A 19,543-nucleotide genomic window follows, 5' to 3' on the forward strand; every position below is an offset into this window, starting at 1 on the left:
CAACAACTGCTTTCCTTTGTCAACTCAAGATCCACTTAGTAGGTATTACAAAATTAGAAGCAACAAAAGCATGAGTTTTGTGACAGAATTAAAACATCAAATGTAAAACAAATTCCCTGAAAATCTTATGTCTCAGATTAGAACAGCTGCCCTGAAAGCAGATCTGTTGGAGGGAAACTCCTGCTTCTGCGGAGAAGTGACGCTATAATCCTCTGTAGGGTAAATAGACGACTTATTGGACTACATTACCTGGATATACATGACCTGAAACTCCTGCTGCAGGGGCGTTCCAGCTTCGCTGATGAATCCAAGCACCACAGACACGCTTGCATTCTCTATCTCACCAGCTGAGTTATGCTTAATCACATACACAACCTGAGGAGACAAGCTTTGATTGGTCCATGTGACATTCATCTTCTTTAATATAAGCCATACAGATTGTTTTAATTAAACCTAAGTAATTCAGAAGGCAAAATAAACAATGTAGAATGCTCATTCTCTGAATTTGTTCAACGAGTCTTATAGATGGCTGTAGCTGGAAAGTTCTCCTGTAGAGGTCTCTGTCACAGCAGATCTGAAGAAAGCCCTGACTTTCTGTTGTTGCTTCAGTTTCTACATTCAGGATATTGCCAAAAATATCTACTTGTCTACCTTCACACACATATGAACTTCAGTGACCACCTATTCTTAATTGCTAATGTTTCATCTGATGTCAGTCCACTCTGTAGCTATAACAGCTCCAACTCTTCTGGGAAGGCTTTCTACAAGGCTTAGTAGTGTGTTTAAGACATTTTTTTAAACCATGTTTCCAGAAACGTATTTGTTAGGGATGGGAGCTGACCGAATCCTGTCTTTACTGCAGGGTACCCACTCATGTAAAATCAAACAGTGCCATGTTTTGGTACCTAAACGCATCATTATGACACAGAGGCAGTGGAAGAGTGGGTGATTTTCCATGCCGATCGTGAACACAGCATTGCACTCAGAGTGAAATTATGTCAGTAGCTGCTGGTCTAGTCAACAAAGCAAGCATGGCTGAAGTAAAACAAAACAAGACTCCACTTTCCAAAATGTGATGCAGATTATTCATCACATGTCATGCAAAAGGAGTCCCCAGCCAGATATGAAGAGCAAAGAAATGACATTTTTTAGAAAAAAAACAAATATTTATGTTAAAAATATCCTTTATATATTTATTTATATATATATATATATATATATATATATATATATATATATATATATATATATATCAGTGTTCAATAAATTAAACATAATATTTGGCTGGTTTTGTTGATTGAAGGACTTTGAGCAAGGTATTAGCTAGCAACGTGTGATCCACACTAAGCAACCATCAGGGGTGTGTAGAACTGGGTGGACTCACCTTCAGCACCACATTAGCACAGAGGGTGGGGGTAATGAGCTCAGGAAGGACGCTGGCTCCACCGCTGACAGCTAGCTCAGCCTGTGCCCCTTCTGTCGACTGCAGGGTGACTGAAGCCACGTCCACAGGAACAACCTCAGGCAGCACCAGGAGACAGGAGTTCAGCATGTCCATCTTTTAGACGCAGCACATTTACTTCTCTGAATTTAATGCATGTTGTCACAGTCTGTACTTTACTGTAGGTGCTGCCAGTTTAAGCCCAGCCTTAATTTACATTCATTTCACATTTAGATCTAAATGTCAGCTTGCAAAAAAAGATGAAAGACGTTAGGCATAAAGCAACAAGCCTGCTTTATGTATATACCTTTAAAAGATTAAGATCAGCTGATCATTTACGAGGGATTATGTTTTAAAGCAAACTCTTGTCTTTGTGAGTGAACTCCAGTCAGTCTCTAGCTAAATTAATATCCTCCTAAGTGATGCACTGCAGCCTCTGACCTTAGGCTTGTGTTACTGTTCAGCCCGATAAAGAGAGACATCTGAAGGATCTGTGGCTCTGGAGTCTTTCCAAAGTCCTGGTTAGGAAGGGGCTGTGGTGCCATCTCCGATTCTAAGAAAAAAGCTACTGGTTGCCAAAACGCAGATGTTCAGCACAGATACTGTTTGCTGATTGATTCTTGATTATGTTAGAATGTCCATAAAAAAATTAAAAGAATAGTCTATAACAAGGCATCAAATAGCTTGTTTCTACCCTGCGCGGTTTGGCAGATTCATGAGATGGAGCCCTTAGCTGGGGACGTTCAGACGGCTCTGCTGATGGCAGAGGAGGAGCGGGCTAGTCTTGTGACCAATACATGCTTTTCCAACTCAGGGTTTCTAGCCAATCAATGTAATATATTGTGAAGATCATTATTTATTCATCATTTTGTGTTTTTTACTGTCTGAAATGAGACCTAAAATTCAACTTTTCTCAAATAAAGTAAAAAAGACGTTTTACAAACAGAGACGGAAAAACATTTCAACAAACAGTGAATGTACTTACTGCTGCGTCTGGGTTCTTCCCCTGTTGAGCACAGAAGACTGTGTTTATTGTCATTTATTTTTTATAGCAGGATTTAGCAGCTTCATGCTCAGTGGTTGCAGATACCAACCAACTTTCTGATGAAAATCAACAAGAGGGATCATATTTCTCCAATTTTAGCTTCCCTTCATTGGCTTCCTGTTAAATCAAGAATAGAATTTAAAATTCTCCTTCTAACGTATAAAGCCCTTAATAATCCAGCTCCATCATATAACAGAGCTCTGATTACCCCGTATGTTCCTAACAGAGCACTTCGCTCTGAGACTGCAGGTCTACTGGTGATTCCTAGAGTCTCTAAAAGTAGAATGGGAGGCAGATCCTTTAGCTATCAGGCTCCTCTCCTGTGGAACCAACTCCCAGTTTTGGTCTGTGAGGCAGACACCCCATCTACTTTTAAGACTAATCTTAAAACTTTCCGTTTTGACAAAGCTTATAGTTAGAGTGGCTCATGTTACCCTGAGCTACCTTTATAGTTTTACTGCTATAGGCTTAGGCTACTGGAGGACATCAGGGCCTATTTTTCTCACTCTGCTGATTTCTACTGTTCTCCAGTTTTGCATTGCTTGTCATTATTTCTGCTTATAAACTTTTGTTCTCTCTCTTTTTTTTTCTTCATAGTAGGTACACCTGGTCTGGCGTTCTGTTAGCTGTGACATCAACCAGAGAAGACGGCTCACCTGCTATTACCATCTAATGTAGAACAGATTACTGGATCAATGTGTGCTTCTGTGCTTTTTTGTCTCTCTTGTTGTGTCTCTGCTCTGTCTTCTGTAACCCCCAGTCGGTCGAGGCAGATGACCGTTCATACTGAGCCTGGTTCTGCTGGAGGTTTTTCCTTCCCACTAATGGGTGGTTTTTCTTTCCACTGTCGCTTCATGCTTGCTCAGTATGAGGGATTGCTGCAAAGCCATGAACAATGCAGACGACTCTCCCTGTGGCTCTACGCTTCTCCTAGGAGTGAATGCTGCTTGTCGGGACTTTGATGCAATCAACTGGTTTCCTTACGTAGGAAATTTTTGACCAATCTGTATAATCCATGACCCATCCATCCATCCATCCATCCATCCATTTTCCGAACCGCTTAATCCCTCATGGGGTCGCTGATCCAATCGGTATAATATGATTGAATTAGACTTTGTAAAGTGCCTTGAGATGACATGTTTCATGAATTGGCGCTTTATAAATAAAACTTAATTGAATTGAACTTCAACAAGCTCTTTTCTGAGGCAAGAAAGGCATCATCCGTCTGACTCCAGACACCATCCAACTCATCTTCTAGCAGCCATGCAAAACGTCTGTTTAACAGGATTTTATGTCAGCCTGCTAACAAACAACTTTCTCAATGGAGGCTGAAATAAAACAACATGGGCAGCCCTTCAGTCAAATCATGCTTTGGTGCCCATCAGGAGTAATATATGACCACCAGCAAATAAAGAGAACCGCCCTGATTATCTCTTCATCATGGTGCATTTTAGTGGGTGGGAGATATGAGTCAAGACGTGAATATTTTGTCCTTAAAGTTGATGTGTTAGAAGCAGGAAGAATGAGAAGAACAAGGATCTGAGAGAGTTTGACAAAAAACAAACTGTGATGGCTAGAAAGCCGGGGCAGTGCATCTTAACGCCTGCAGCCCCTGTGGGGGTTTCCTGCCCTGCAGTGGTCAGTATTTATCAGTAGTGCTCCAAGGAAGGAACAGCAGTAGAGCAGCAACGGCTTCCTGATGGACAGGATGTGAAGGCTGCCTCATGGTCCAACCCAAAGGATGAGCTGCTGTAGCTGAAATTGCTGAAGAAGCTGATGCTGGTTCTAACTGAAAGGTGTGAGAATAGACAGCCAAAGATTTGTCAGAGTGCATGGCGCATTGGAAGAAGGTGATCTGGTCTGATGAAACGCGTTCTCTTTTACACCCTGTGGATGGCAAGAAGCGTGTGCGTCACTTACTCAGGGAACACGAGGCATTAGAATCCGCTTTAGGAAGAAGGCAAGCTGGCTGAGGTAGTATGATGACTGATCTCTATTATACACTGGATTGCTAATAGCCCGCTGTTAGAACGAGTCGCTGTGAAGCCACCAGCTGCCATATTGGTACTCCCTATTTTCCCCAAGTAACTAGGGAATATGTGCGCTACAGCATCGAATAACGAGGATTTTGTCATGTTCAGGGGGGCTTAAGACTTTTAAAATGTCAAATGCCATATACTTTTGTTATGTACTATATATATATATATATATATATATATATATATATATATATATATATATATATATATATATATATATATATATATATATATATATATATATATATATATATGTGTGTGTGTGTGTGTGTATGTATGTGTGTGTGCATGTGTATGTATGTGTATGTATATATATATATATGAATAACATGTAAAATATTTCAGCACATAATTTCCTAGTAGTTGATAGTGTTAGTATATCCACTGACTGTAGAATTACCTGTGAAACGTTTTCACACAGCCAGAAAACTGCTTGTTGTTGCAACCAAATCCTATGGGATTCTGTGAAAGTAGAGAGTAGCAAGATGGCGGCCAATGACTTCAGTTTTTCGGGCAAATCAGCACTCTAGTGTATAATAGAGATCAGTGAGTATGATGCTCAGAGCAATATTTAACTCTGACAGCACCTACCTACCAAAGCAAAACTGGTTCAGAGGTGGTTTGAGGAGTCCGACAACAAGTCTGAGGCGTTGACTTAGTCTCCAAATTCACCACATCTCTATGTGTGAGATGTGCTGGATACACACTCCCCATCCACGGAGGAGCTACCTGACATTTTCACAGAGCTTAAAGGATCTCCAGCTGCCATCATGATGAGAGATCCCACAGCACCCCATCAGGGTTTAGTGCAGTCCATTCCTCGACAGGTCAGGTCTGTTCTGGCAGCCAAAGGTGGACCAACACGCTATTCTAACAATGTTATGCCTGATGGGTGTTTTTATCTTCAGTGTTCTTTGATGTATGTGCAGCACACATCCTACCTTGGAATGCTAGATAAACATTAGGTTCAAACATTTCTAATAGTTTGAAATCAAGTATGAAAAGCAGGCAGGAGAAAACAAAGCAGGACGCTCTAAAGTCGCAGCATGGGAAACATTCAGAGACTGTGGTAACTTGTGGAGAAGTCCACTGTTACTTAAGAAGTCCTAAATACAGAAGTATGTTTCATAAGGGAGAGCTTTGCAAAACTTTTTCCACTGTACATGATACCCACAACTGTATGACTGCAGGGACCTTACAAAAGCTGTGTGCATCATGAATGTGTAGGAGAGCCTCTGAGCCATGAAACCATCTTCCAAAACATCAGTGTTGCAGTTTTCATAGTCAAATGGATTCATTAACATGTTGGAGAAGAACTTTGTGAATTCTCTCTTCCTGAGCGGTAAGAAGCTTGAACTCACAGCAAACAGCTGAATGTTGGTATAGGTGTCCATCCTGAGGGCCTGCAGAGAACTACAGTCCGCATCCAGGACCACCCGCTGGGAACATCGACTGCTCCGGTCCTCCAGGAATGCTGCCAACCAGAAAAGGCTTTGTTTTGATCCATCTAATATAATTACGGTGACAACAGTTACGGTGAACATGAAGAGATGTCAAAGCAAGTGAAAAACCACTGAGGGACAAAGTCAAGGAATTTTTATTCAAAATTTTTTAGCAGTTCAGTGGCTCAGAGGCCGTTGTGTGTGGTTTTACCAGGTCAGCTGTAGCAGTTTTTTACTGTGAACTTTACAACCTGTTTGCAGCCTATTGCATGTTTTATGTCAGCACAGTAATGTGACTCATGTCTGAGGGCACTAATCTAAAAATTGCTACATGATGGAAGTCTTTACTGCTCAGCTCAAATGTATGTGGGTAAGAAATGGTTAAAAAGCCAAAGAAGCACAGTTTGTTTAAAGGTTAATTCCCTCATGCCCAATTGATCAGGTTATACTGAATGCATGTCAGGTTTTGCATGTCAGGAGACAACTGCTTTCAATCTGACCCTAAGCCTCAATTAACCAAAGCTACTGGGAACTGAAATAGCATTAAGCCTCATTTTATTATAAATGACTAAAGGAGCAAATTATTAATTCCTATGATCGAGCTCTTCTGCACTGAACACTCAGAATGGACACAGCTAATGAGTAGTCCTATATTATATTTAAATCTGCTGAAGTACAATGCACATTAGTATTCATTATTTTCTTCCAGGGAGACAAAATGCCATCTATAGAGGAAGTTTAATATAGTTGAGATTCAGAGATCACAATAAGTCTTAAATGACCCTACATTGCCATAGGTATCTGCTTCCCCATTCAACTAACCAAAATTAGGTGCTCCAATCACTTCCCTGGCCACAGATATATAAAATCAAGCACCGGGGATGCAGACTCTACAAACATTTGTGAATCAATGGGTTGCTCTCAGGAGCTCAGACAACTCCAACGTGCTTCTGTGATGGGACGCCACCTAAATGTTCCAATCAGCTGTCAGTGATATTAGAACAAAGCGACTGGGAACGACAGCAACTCAGCCACTAAGTGGTAGACCCTGTAAACTGATGGAGTGGGGCCACCGCATGCTGAGGCGGCACAGGTCGGCAACTTTCTGCAGTCAACTGCTACACACCTCCAAACCTGTTCCAACATGACTGTCCACCAGAGCACAATACCAGGTCCATAAAGGCATGGATGAGAGAGTTGGGTGTTGATGATCTGCTGAGTCTGAACCTCAACCCAACAGAACACCTATGGGATGAATTAGGGCGAGGACTGACCAACGAACGTCATACCAAACCCTATTGATTAAGAATAGAAGTCACCTAAGTTTGTATGTTAGCCAAGGATGGTGCACGAATACTTTTGGCAATATACTGTATGTTTTAAATAACATATAGCTGAGTCTGTGTGATTGTACTGAGTGTCCATGTTTTGTTTTGCTGGTCTATTTCTACCAGGTTGAATGCATATGTATTCAGCCTCTGTCACACCAAAAACACCAAAAATTAAATTCAGTGCAAAGGAGCTGCCTTCAAACAGAATCCCAGTAAAAATGCAGCTGTTCTGGCCTCAGGTTTGTCAGAGAACATTAGAGAACAACCAGCATCATGAAGACCAAAGAACCCAGCAGACAGCTCAGCTGTTTTTCAAAGAACAATGGGCAAAACCTTCCGCCTGTCAATGTGCAAAGCTGGTAGAACCATAAGAGAAAAGACTTGCTGCTGCAAAGGCTGGTTCTACAAAGTATGGGGTTGGCTTTTCCCACCACACTAGAAATATAAAAAACATGAATGGTTTTGCTTCCACAGCATAACAGTGGCTTGCTTTCAGCTGGTCTGTCACATCAAATCCCAGTAAAACACAATGAAGTTCATGGATGTAACGTGTAAATGTTCAAAGGGTATAAATTTACGTGAAATTTGCAACTGAGCTAACACCTGCAGCTGTATGGCTGTACGCACCTTGAGGTTGTGCTTTGTTTTTTTTGTTTTTTTTTAAGTTACAGTTGTGTTCGAAATAATAGCAGTGCCTCAACAGCAGCAAGAAAATCACTGGTGTTATTAACATTTCAAACTCTATACCCCAGATAAGTTTCTGGGGGGTAAAATAAAGGTATAGAAAACCAACAAACCCAACAGGACAGCCATGCATACTGTGGATTCTGTGAAATTGAATGATTAACTGAAAAGGGTGTGTTCAAAAAAATAGCAGTGGTGAGTTCAATTAGAGAGGGCATCAATTAGGGAGGGTATTCTGGGAAAAAAGGGTGTTAACAGGTGATCCGTATTTAAGGATCAAGACAACTGGCATGCTGGCTGTGCATTTGTCCTGAAAAAACAAGGAAAATGGGTCGTTCAAAACACTGTTCTGAAGATGAGCGTTTCCTAATAAAAAAATTGATTAAAGAAGGGAAAACATACAAAGAGGTGCAGAAAATCATTGGCTGTTCAGCTAAAATGATCTCAAATGCCCTGAAATGGGAGCAAAAAACTGAAAAACGAGGAAGAAAAAGAAAGACAACCCCTCGAATGGACAGAAGAATAGCCAAACTGGCGAAGACTCAGCCAATGATGGGATCCAAGAGGATCAAGCAAGACCTTCAGTTGACAGTGAGTACTGTGACAATCAGAAGACGTCTTACTGAGGTTAACCTTCCAGCAAGAAGCCCCCGCAAAGTCCCACTGCTGAGAAAAAGACATGTGCAGAAGCGTTTACAATTTGCCAAAGAGCACATTGACTGGCCTGAAAAGAAATGGCATAATATCTTGTGGACAGATGAAAGCAAGATTGTTCTTTTTGGGTCTAAGGGTCACAGGCAGTATGTCAGACGCCCTGCAAACACAGAATTCAAGCCACAGTACTCACTGAAGACCATTAAGCATGGTGGTGCAAGCATCATGATATGGGGATGTTTTTCATACTATGGTGTTGGTCCGATTCACCGCATACAAGGGATCATGGATCAGTTCCAGTACATCAGGATCCTGGAAGAGGTCATGCTGCCATATGCTGAGGAGGAAATGCCTTTGAGGTGGACCTTTCAACAGGATAATGACCCCAAACACACCAGCAAGCGAGCAAAAGCATGGTTCCAGATGAACAAGATTCAACTGATGGAGTGGCCAGCACAATCCCCGGACCTTAATCCCATTGAAAACTTGTGGGCTGACATAAAAAGTGCAGTGCATGAGGCAAAACCAAGAAACGCTGAGGAATTGTGGAATACAGTGCAATTATCCTGGGCTGCAATACCTGTGGAACGATGCCAGAAGTTGGTTGACTCCATGCACCACAGATGTGAAGCAGTCATCAGAAACCGTGGTTTTGCAACAAAATATTAGTTTAGGATACTCAGCTAGGTTCACTTATCAAGAATTTCTTTGTTTGTACAGTACATTTTTGAGTTTCCAAGGAAAGATGGCAACACTGCTATTCTTTTGAACATGCCATTTCTTACTTTATTTGAAATATTATTATTATTATTAAGTTTTGATGACTTTGCGCAATTGTTTTGCTTTGGAATAGAATGTACTGTGTCCCCAATGTATCTGTGTTCATTAAAGTACAATTTCTTTGAAGAATTTTGACATTTACTCATTTTTCTAAAGGCACTGCTATTATTTCGAACACAACTGTATTATAATTATTTGACTTTTTTTCCCTTTTATTATTGCCAAAATAGTGAACAAAATAAAGTAAGACATGGTCTTCTGTCTCAAAACTGTATGTAGGCTAATTAGGTATGCGTCTGTGGGGTTGGGTCAACGTACGACTGTGTCTGGTGTGTGAACATGAAAAAAGTTAATTTAATCTAAAAAGGTACAAAGCAATGTGAAACCAAACCCATTAGAAATGGCTGTTTAATTAACATGTGGAAGTTAGAATGCTGGCTGTTTCTGATTGGCTGCTGTTTGGCCCACCTAATTTAAACAATGTCTTTTAAAGACAGGTAAATATAATTACTATTCTTATGGCTTTTTTGGGTCCTGGGAAGGTAATAAATCTGTTATTCAGTAACAGGCTTTGTGGGATTTTGATGATAAATACAGAAACAACAACAACAATTGTTGTAACTTTAATTTTAAAGAGACGGTAAGCACAATGTTGGTGAGCTGTACTTGTGTTAATCAGTTACCTGCAGGACTTTTGTTCACACAGTCAGCAGTGACACCAGCAGCTGGAAGGTAGAACATCCCTTTGTGTCCACTCGGTTCTGCTGTAGCCAAAACATCTCCGAACTGAAACAATAAACCATCAGTGCAGAGCCAACACATGGTATCAATCCATTTTATTCAGCAGGCTGTGGGATTCAAACCAAGGAACTTGTAGCCGCTCTAACCACTAGGCCACCACTCCACTCATAGTCACAAGTGACTTTCCTGGAGAACTTTCCCAATGGATCTGTACCTTTATGTACAGATCAAGGTAGCATGCCCTGCAAAACTATTCATATTCCCTTAAATTTGTTTCACAAAAAACCGACAAACTTCAATATCTTTTTGGGGCTTTGTGTGAGAGACTATAATTGTGAAGCAAAAGAAATGACACATGGTTTTCATAATGCATATGTCTGAAATCTGAAACGTGTGGCATGAATTTGTGTATTTGGAGACCGAAGGTTTACCCCCATTGTTTTATAAAAATATCGCAGGTTTAGTCTGATTGGATGGAGATGGTAACTGTACCAGACCGTTGTGGTGAAGAGAGAGCTGAGCCAAAAGGCGAAGCTCTCGATTTACCGGTCGATCTACGTTCCTACCCTCATCTATGGTCAAGAGCTTTGGGTCGTGACCGAAAGAACGAGATCCTAGATACAAGCGGCTGAAATGAGTTTTCTCCGTAGTGTGTCTGGGCTCTCCCTTAGAGATAGGGTGAGGAGCTCAGTCATCCGGGGAGGACTCAGAGTAGAGCCGCTGCTCCTCCACGTCGAGAGGAGCCAGTTGAGGTGGCTCGGGCATCTGGTCAGGATGCCTCCTGGACGCCTCCCTGGAGAGGTGTTCCGGGCACGTCCCACCAGGAAGAGGCCCAGGGGAAGACCCAGGACACGCTGGAGGGACTATGTCTCTCGGCTGGCCTGGGAACGCCTTGGGATTCCTCCTGAGGAGCTGGCCCAAGTGGCTGGAGAGTGGGACGTCTGGGCCTCCCTACTGAAGCTGCTACCCCCGCGACCCGACCCCGGATAAGCGGAAGAAGACGGACGGATAACAGAAAACTCCAGCAGGCATAACTGTTCACCCCATCTAAAGTCAGAACTTTGTACTTTGCTTTTGCAGCAATTCCACCTGCAAGTGTCTGGATCAATCTCTGAGCTCACCACATCTGGCCTCTGGGACCTCTGCCAATTCCTCAAGTCTAAACTGCTCCAGCTCCTTCATGGTGGTTGGTTTTTACTTGGGAACAGTGATCTTCAGGTCTAACCACAGATGGTCTGTCTTTTTACCTAGCAGGTGTTTCCCACAAGACTCAGATTTGTTTGTTCTAAATTCTCTGCTGGAAACTCCTTGGGGCATCTGTTTATGAAAGGTGTGATATAAATAAAATGTCCTATTATTGCTTTTTTGGATGCATTATTTAAACAGTCAGCCTCGACATCAGGTGAATACAAAGAAAATGTGGGCAATGGTGCATTAAATGTGCAATGTCTTTCACCAGTTTACCACTTAAATAAAGTTTAATGATGTTTTCAACCTTTTCATTCTGATCATAGTTCACAAAGCTGCTACGAAGCAGAACACCAGAACAAAGAACCAAAAGTTTTAGGTATGCTTTGTGTCAATTAGTTTTGTTCTTATCGGAAGAAAGTCATGAAAAATAAAAAAAAACTGCATAGAGGTAAATGTGTTCACCGTGTTCAAGTTAAAAACATTATTGCGTCAAAGTAAGACTAACCTGGTATCCAGATAAGGCCTGAACATCTGCAGGCTGCACACCGTCTCTGTCCTCTGGGCCAAACATGAAGCTGACAAACTGACTGAAGAGCGAATCAAAGTTGCTGTCAGTAGGAAGAGGCGGTGAGGGATGAGACAGTCCATCAAAGCCTAACCAGAACACATGAACAGCAACGCAGAGATGGAAATGCTGCGTTGTGGTTAGGGTACCAACAAACACACAAGTCATTTTCTCAGTAACACACTGCCCCCCTGTGGTGTGAAGCAGCTCTGCAATAAAACCAGCGCTGTTTATTCCTGCTATTTCCTAGTTTATCTGGAAAAGTCTGAGCTGCAGCAATTGATGTCCTAACGTGTCCTTATTTATCAAACACACCCAACATGTTGCAGCTTGAAAAAGATCCAGTTCAACAGCTTCATCAGAAGCCAGTGAATAATTTGCAACTCTAAATCAGCTCAGAAAAATCTGAAACACAAAGGCTGAACTGATTTTTTTTTTTTCTCTTTTCTGTGGTTTCTCAAGGTTGCACAGACACACCTCTGGGGGAGTGTGATGGGATGTTCAGTTCTGAAAACATTTCTGGCTGTTTTCTCTACATATAAGTATGTTATTACTGCAGAGCACAAAGAGTTGACTTATAAAACATTCTAAAATGAGTAGTAGAGACGCCAGCTCTCCAAGGTTACTGCAGACGTCTTCCAATCTTTACGTTGTATTAACATCAACCTCAATTTACCGCAGCAGAAAACTGTATAAAACCTTTTACATTTGGTTCTGGTAAACAAACATTGACTATTATGTTATTTTCTCTTAAATCTATTATGTTTACCAAACAATTTTAAATGCTATTTAGGATTTTGTGGTCTTGTGGTCTTGTGAATGGTAAACGACCTGTACTTGTATGGCGGTTTATCAAGTCCAAAGGACTGCAAAGCGCTTCACACGCACATTTACACCCTGATGGTGGTGAGCTACATTGTAGCCACAGCTGCCCTGGGCCAGGCTGACAGAAGTGAGGCTGACATACCTGGGCGCCACCGGGCCCTCTGACCACCACCAACAAACCGGGTGAAGGGTCTTGCCCAAAGACACAACGGCTGAGACTGTCGGAGCAGGGGTTCAGACCAGCAGCTCACCAGTTACAGGGTTATCTCCTAGCTCCTGCAGCACTTTCGCCCCCCTGCCAAGGCAACTGTACCAGTGTCTCTACAGCCCCCCCAAAGTGCAGTGACTGTAAAGAGCTACTTACGGTTTTGTGACTGGATGCAGAAGATGTCATAGTTCGTCTCCATCTGAACAGACGACTGCAGCTCCGAGTAGCCGTCGATGGTGGTCCTTAAAGTGTAGTGCGCTACATCTTGGCTGCACAGCTGCTGGCTGCCACTACAAAGAGATGGAGGGATGACAGGTCCAAGTGTTAAAAAAATGAAGAAAAACTGTGAGAAAAACAAGTGAATAAATACAACCCTGCGTTTTTAACTAAAGTGCAAAGTCATTTTATACTTTTTGGAATTACAGGATCCTCCTTTAAAGGTGTCATCACTGTATAAACCATTTCATGTAGTTGATATTGCTGCAAATGGAAATTCTCCAAAGAATTTTAGAAAGAAAATAACATCATGTTGTGGTTTTCTCAGGCCAAATGTCCCTCCTCAGTAAAAGGGTTGGTTGCAGTAAGGATATGCAGCTCTACCAAGTTTACTTCGCTCTGATTGGCTACAACCATATTTGCCCTTCTCGGCATAACAGTTACACTGCACTTATGCAGCTAGTAGCCAGCACCATCTTCAGTAAAGTCCCCATAAATGAACTTCAGCGATTCTTCTGTGTTTCTCTCATCCTTCAGGAGTGAGTGGAAACTTCAGGTATTTTTTTTCACCCTCAGACATATCAGCTCTCCTTTTTAGTAACCGCTGTGAAGTTAGTCTCAGGTTGAATATGGGATATTCACACTGTGCTTCTGTGGTGACAGCCTCCTGTTTGAGCCGATACAGGGAGGCTGATCTGGGTTGCCGTCTCCTTGCCCTTCCTCAATCGTCCTCTCAAGTGGAGCAGTCAGACTGGCTAGCGCAACTCACAGCAGGTGCATCAGCTTGGCCAGGAGGATGGGAGGGGGATAGGCTGTTTGCTTAATAGTGTGCTGTGGTTGGAGAATATGAATTACGTCGAAAGACAACAATCTAACCGTTTTTAAGCAAAGCAACAAAGCTGACCGCCCCTGAGCAGGTCCTTTAGTATTCAGTTTTTGAAATGATCTCGGCCTCATCAGTGCACAACAGATCATATAGGAGGAACTGTCACAAGAGTTAGGATGAACTTGCTAAATCTTGTGACAGTGGCGCAAGAGGGAGTTTTTCCTGTAACTGGCGGGTTGCCGGTTTGTTCCCCTGCTACGACTATCAGACGTGTCCTTGGGCAACACACTTCAACTGCATTGCCTGGTGGCGGTGGTCAGAGGGCCTGGTGACGCTGAGATATGTCAGCCTCGCCTCTGTCAGTCTGCCCCAGGGCAGCTGTGGCTCCTACCAGAAAAACTTAAACTCAAGGAAAATTTAAATCAGTCACTTGATGCATGATGGGTTTGTGGTTCATGCAGTACAAAAAAGGTCCAAAATGCAGTTCTGTGGTGGGTTTATTCCAAGTTGGCAGGCCAACAAGAAGGTACATGTCACAGGATTACTTGCTGCCTCTCCTGCTCTGGCTCATCCATGGCAGTGTGACTGCCTAAATGACTGCCATCCTGACTCAATGACTGACCATATGACCACACATCGCATCTGAATCCACCTTTCCTTTTTGACAAAGCTTATAGTTAGAGTGGCTCATACCCTGAGCTATCTCTATAGTTGTGCTGTGATAGGCCTAGGCTGCTGGAGGACATCAGGGTCTAATTTTCTCACTCTACTGATTTCTTCTGTTCTTCAGTCTACTGTTCTCCAGTTTTGCATTGTATTACATTGAAATGACTGTCGTCATTTCAGCTTTTAACTTTTTGCTCTCTCTCTTTTTCTTCATAGTAGGTACACCTGGTCTGGCGTTCTGTTAACTGTGACATCATCCAGAGAAGACGGCTCACCCGCTACTACCATCTAATGTAGAACAGATTACTAGATCAATGTGTGCTTCTGTGCTTTTTTGTCTCTCTTGTTGTGTCTCTGCTCTGTCTTCCGTAACCCCAGTCGGTCGAGGCAGATGACCGTTCATACTGAGCCCGGTTCTGCCGGAGGTTTTCCTTCCCGTTAATGGGGAGTTTTTCTTCCCACTGTCGCTTCATGCTTGCTCAGTATGAGGGATTGCTGCAAAGCCATGTACAATGCAGACGACTCTCCCTGTGGCTCTACGCTTCTCCAGGAGTGAATGCTGCTTGTCGGGACTTTGATGCAATCAACTGGTTTCCTTATATAGGACATTTTTGACCAATCTGTATAATCTGACCCAATCTGTATAATATGATTGAACTTGATTTTGTAAAGTGCCTTGAGATGACATGTTTCATGATTTGGCGCTATATAAATAAAATTGAATTGAAATTGAATTGAATTAAAGCCTTCGCATTTATCTTAAAATACCCATGTCCTTAACAAAATAAGTACACAAACTACACAAGTTACTAATAAACTAATCCATTCTAAATAACTATAAATAAACAACACTAACTAGATGTCAATCAGCTAGAAAATGTGAACATTAATGAACTAAACAACTAATGTCAATACAAACAAACAATAGAGAAATGGCTCCTACAGTGCTTTTTACTGCTTATTCATGGTTACTTAGCTTTTGATAATAGTTGAATTGGGCTGCTCTGGCTAGTAAGGTCCAGCTCACTGGTTGCTGTATAAATTAGGGCAGGGCGATTTTGCCAAAAATCTACATTACAAATTATTTCAACAATAATTGCGATTTAGTTTTGGCTTTTCTCTACATTAACCACAAGCAACAAAAATGGTCTGTAGATAAAGATGTTGGTAAATGAGGATTATTTTAAACAAGAAATGTAACTGATTTTATCAATCAGAAGAGTAGAGCTTTTTGAGCTGGACATCAATCCTTGTTGAACCTAACGTGAAACTACCAAACAAGTCTGTGTATTAAACTGATTGACCGGTACTTCATGCTGGGGAGATTCTGGTAAAAACAGTATGATTATATAAACTCTGAAACAAATAATAAAATTAGATTATCTCACTGCTGCAACTCTCTTTGCTCCCTTCCATGTGGAGCAAACCCACTTTAAACATCTTAACGACGCCTAAAGGACCATTGATCCATTAATTGTTCCATGATCCATTAATTGTTACATAGCTAAACGCTGCAGACCTCTGGGATTTGGAAATTATGTTTTTTAAAATAGGGATTATATTGCAAATGTGATTAATTGTGCAGCCCTAGTGTAAATACGCTAACCTGAATTCTGAAGATGGTTTCTGGTCAGGTCATGGTGATACAGTCAACATTTCCACACTTTTTTAGCCCATTTGTAAAGAACTAATAACTACATTTCTACTTTCAGCCCATACTCGCCTCCTGACAGCGCTGACCGAGCAGCTGGTGAACAGGGCCACCTCCTCGCTGCAGGCTCTGTCACAGCAGCAGTTCACGTCACACACCGCCGCCACTTCATCACAGGGACACCTCCTAGCCGCTGGTGCACACATCAGAGCCGCCATCAGCTCACATGACAAGGTTAAAAGATCCTCACCAGCTGGCCGCCCAAAGCAAACAGATCTCAACAGACATGCGCATTATGGACCCGGGACTCAGGGGTGTCAACTCATTTCTATATTGGGCCACTTTGGCATCATGAAGTCATTAAAAGTAAAAATAATCAACATTTGCTACACGAGGTACAGTTTTAGCCACTTTATACAATTTAGAACGATACATGCCTCTACTTTATGACATGATATGCTTTTTTTCCTCTTGATGGCGGATAAATTGCTTTCACGGGCAGCATTCGGCCCGCGGGCCTTGAGTTTGACACATGTGGTCTAGCTGAACGACGCAGAGCAGCGACTGTAACCGTGCAGAGGCAGCTTACCCTCGGTTACCGCGGAGCTGAGGGCACCGGAGACAGGCAGGGGCTCCGCGGCCACAGGAGGCTGCTCTGTGGGACGGTAGGAGCTCCATGTCGGGCTGGTTGTCGGCTCTGTAGATGTAAAAATATCCGTAAAATTGTATGTAGAGTTCAGTTCCACGGGCGCAAAGGTGTTAATGGTGTCGCTGGTTGCATTTTCAGCGCAATTAACCGAAATAATGGAGATAAATAAACAAAAAATTGACATATTAAAACAGACTGCACAAACTGGGACGGCCATCTTTGTTTGAGCGTTGCTATGGTTCTTCTTCTTCTTCCTCGTCTTCTGCTTCCGCAGCTATAAATAGGTTATTATTGATACTGCCACCTATGGACAAGGAGCAGAACTGCTGTCCAGCAACCGACTTTCGTAGAGAAGTTAAATGATTGAAACCAGAACAGAAATGTCTGAGGTAGGTTTATAATTAGACCCTTGTAGTAGAGATTACGATCTTTTTGGTAGGCCTAATACTAAATGTTTGTAGTTTGTATCAAAAGTGATGTGTGGTTTATTATGTGGAAAGTATTGAATATGGCAGCTCAATGATAATTATGTACCATGAGGTGTATCAAACTATTTGATCTGGCTTCCAGCAAAGCATGTGGGTCACACACTACAGCAGAACACCCTATATGTAGTGGTGCAAAGCTTGCTCCTCTTCTTGCCACCTGCTTCACAGACTTCATGTGCCATGGGTTTTTACCGCAGTCTGTAAAGGAGCAGGACAAACTGCAGTTATCAAGGAAAAGCTGGTAGTTTGATAGACTACAGGCTTATAGCCCTCGCCAGCATTATGTAAAAAGTATTATAAATAATCGTCCGATTGAGGATAAGTGATATAAATCAGATTGGCTTCAAATTAAAACACGGCCTTATATATGTTTTAAAAGAAACATTGGAAAAGAATGGAAGACAGAGTTCATCATTCTTGTGTTTTATTGATGCTTCTAAAGCTTTTGATTGGGTGACTCACAGTAAGCTGTTCTTTAAACTGAGTCATAGAGGTTTACCACTGTATACTATGAGAATGGCCTATTGCTCACCCTGCAGGTAAAATGAGGCTATAGTTCTTATGTTACATTCCATTTGCCTCAGAAAACAAAAATAAGAGTTTGGATTGGGGGTTAACCTGAGTAAAAAGGATTCCAGCTAACACAGTAAGAGAAGCTGGGATTCCAATATAAAAAAACAAAACAAAAGGTCAGGATTCCAATATGGCAATAGCCAGGAAAGCAAGTTCGGTCATGGTACCTCTTACAGTCGTCTTGTAAAGCTGTACTTTCCACAAGTAAACACCACTTTTGATTTGTTCAGTTCTGAGTTGCAGCCGCTTCATGTATCATTGATTTTAGAAACACTCTTACAACTTTGTCTTGTAAAACATACATATTTTATCACAGCTTACAGATGAGAGGCAAGTATCTGCCATATTGGATCCAACAATGGGCTTAAAAAAAAAACTGTCCAAGTCTAAAGCTCGTCTTCAGCGGCCATTACAGATGATTTTTCTGATCGGAAGCCAGGAATTACGAGTTCCCACTGACACCATTTGGTGTCAGTAATATTGTTAGGCAGGGGAGAATCCTGTTGTTAAGATATTTTTCTGGGATGAACCCGGACACAGCACGCACACACAGAGTCAGTTCTTATGGGTAAGTTTTATTGAATGGTGTGGAAGATGGATGATGAGACCAGAGTCTTTCAACAGACGGAGGTGTAGGGTGTAGAAGCTGGCCGGCAGGAGGAGTGTGGAGAGACTGACCGGGAGGAACTCTGGAGCCGAACACTGGAGAGCAGAACATCTGAGCCGGGTGCTGGAGAGCAGAGCATCAGAGCCGAGCACTGGAGAGCAGAGCATCAGAGCCGAGCACTGGAGAGCAACACATCTGAGCAGAGCACTGGAGAGCAGAACGTCTGAACCGTGCAGTGGAGAGCCGAACATCAGAGCCGAGCACTGGAGGGCAGAACATCAGAGCCGTGCAGTGGAGAGCTGAACCTCGGAGCCGTGTTCTGGAGAGCAGAACGTCTGAGCCGAGCGGTGGAGGGCTGAACGTCTGAGCCGTGCAGTGGAGAGCTGAACCTCGGAGCCGTGTTCTGGAGAAAACAAACTGACGGAAAGTCTATGGGCTGACTGTAACAAAAACCAGGTTGACAGGAGTCTTCAGGCTGACGGTAACAAAATGGAGCTGACAAGAATACTGGCAGAGAACTGAGCGGGAGTGAACGCTATGGACCGGCGACGGGAACAGAAAGAGGTGAGTCTTATAAAGCGGTGGAAACAGGTGGAAGCAGTTGCGGGTTAATTGCAGCCTGCCAGGTGAAACCGATCAGGCTGCGCAGGAACAAGAGAGAGGGAGAGAGGCTCAGCATGCAGCCAATAAGCTGCATCCTGACACCTGTCAGCTGTTCTTTTTCATTTATATATGGATGATCTCTCTGAGAGACTGAAAACGTGTAACAATGGACATTTTATTGGAAATCTTTTAGTGAAACATATTATTTATGCAGGTAATCTTGTGATTCTTAGTCCATCAATTGCTGCTCTCTAACAGCTGTTGAATATTTGTATTGTGTATGGTGTAGTAGAGCATATCAAATACAATGCCTTTAAG

The 19,543-nt window shown here is 42.4% G+C and overlaps 1 protein-coding gene across 4 annotated transcripts in view; it reads right to left on the bottom strand.

The window, feature by feature from the left end:
* The window catches only part of tctn1 (tectonic family member 1), a 20,362-nt gene extending 3,156 nt beyond the window's left edge, over positions 1–17,206 (bottom strand). For 2 of the 4 annotated variants that reach the window (XM_036130092.1, XM_036130091.1), the window contains exons 1-9: positions 16,895–17,206; positions 16,378–16,498; positions 13,103–13,236; positions 11,854–12,002; positions 10,100–10,202; positions 5,887–5,999; positions 2,427–2,447; positions 1,385–1,558; positions 250–375 (exon numbers count right to left, since the gene is read on the bottom strand). In XM_036130092.1, the coding sequence (XP_035985985.1) occupies positions 250–375; positions 1,385–1,558; positions 2,427–2,447; positions 5,887–5,999; positions 10,100–10,202; positions 11,854–12,002; positions 13,103–13,236; positions 16,378–16,498; positions 16,895–17,171 (1,218 nt within the window). In that variant the 5' untranslated portion in view covers positions 17,172–17,206. The remainder of the gene's footprint in view (positions 1–249; positions 376–1,384; positions 1,559–2,426; positions 2,448–5,886; positions 6,000–10,099; positions 10,203–11,853; positions 12,003–13,102; positions 13,237–16,377; positions 16,499–16,894) is intronic. The other 2 variants (XM_012854802.3, XM_036130093.1) reach the window with 2 other exon arrangements.
* Between the last annotated feature and the right edge of the window lie 2,337 nt (positions 17,207–19,543).

The sequence above is a fragment of the Fundulus heteroclitus genome, unplaced genomic scaffold (genome assembly GCF_011125445.2).
Source record: "Fundulus heteroclitus isolate FHET01 unplaced genomic scaffold, MU-UCD_Fhet_4.1 scaffold_28, whole genome shotgun sequence".
NCBI lineage: Eukaryota > Metazoa > Chordata > Actinopteri > Cyprinodontiformes > Fundulidae > Fundulus > Fundulus heteroclitus.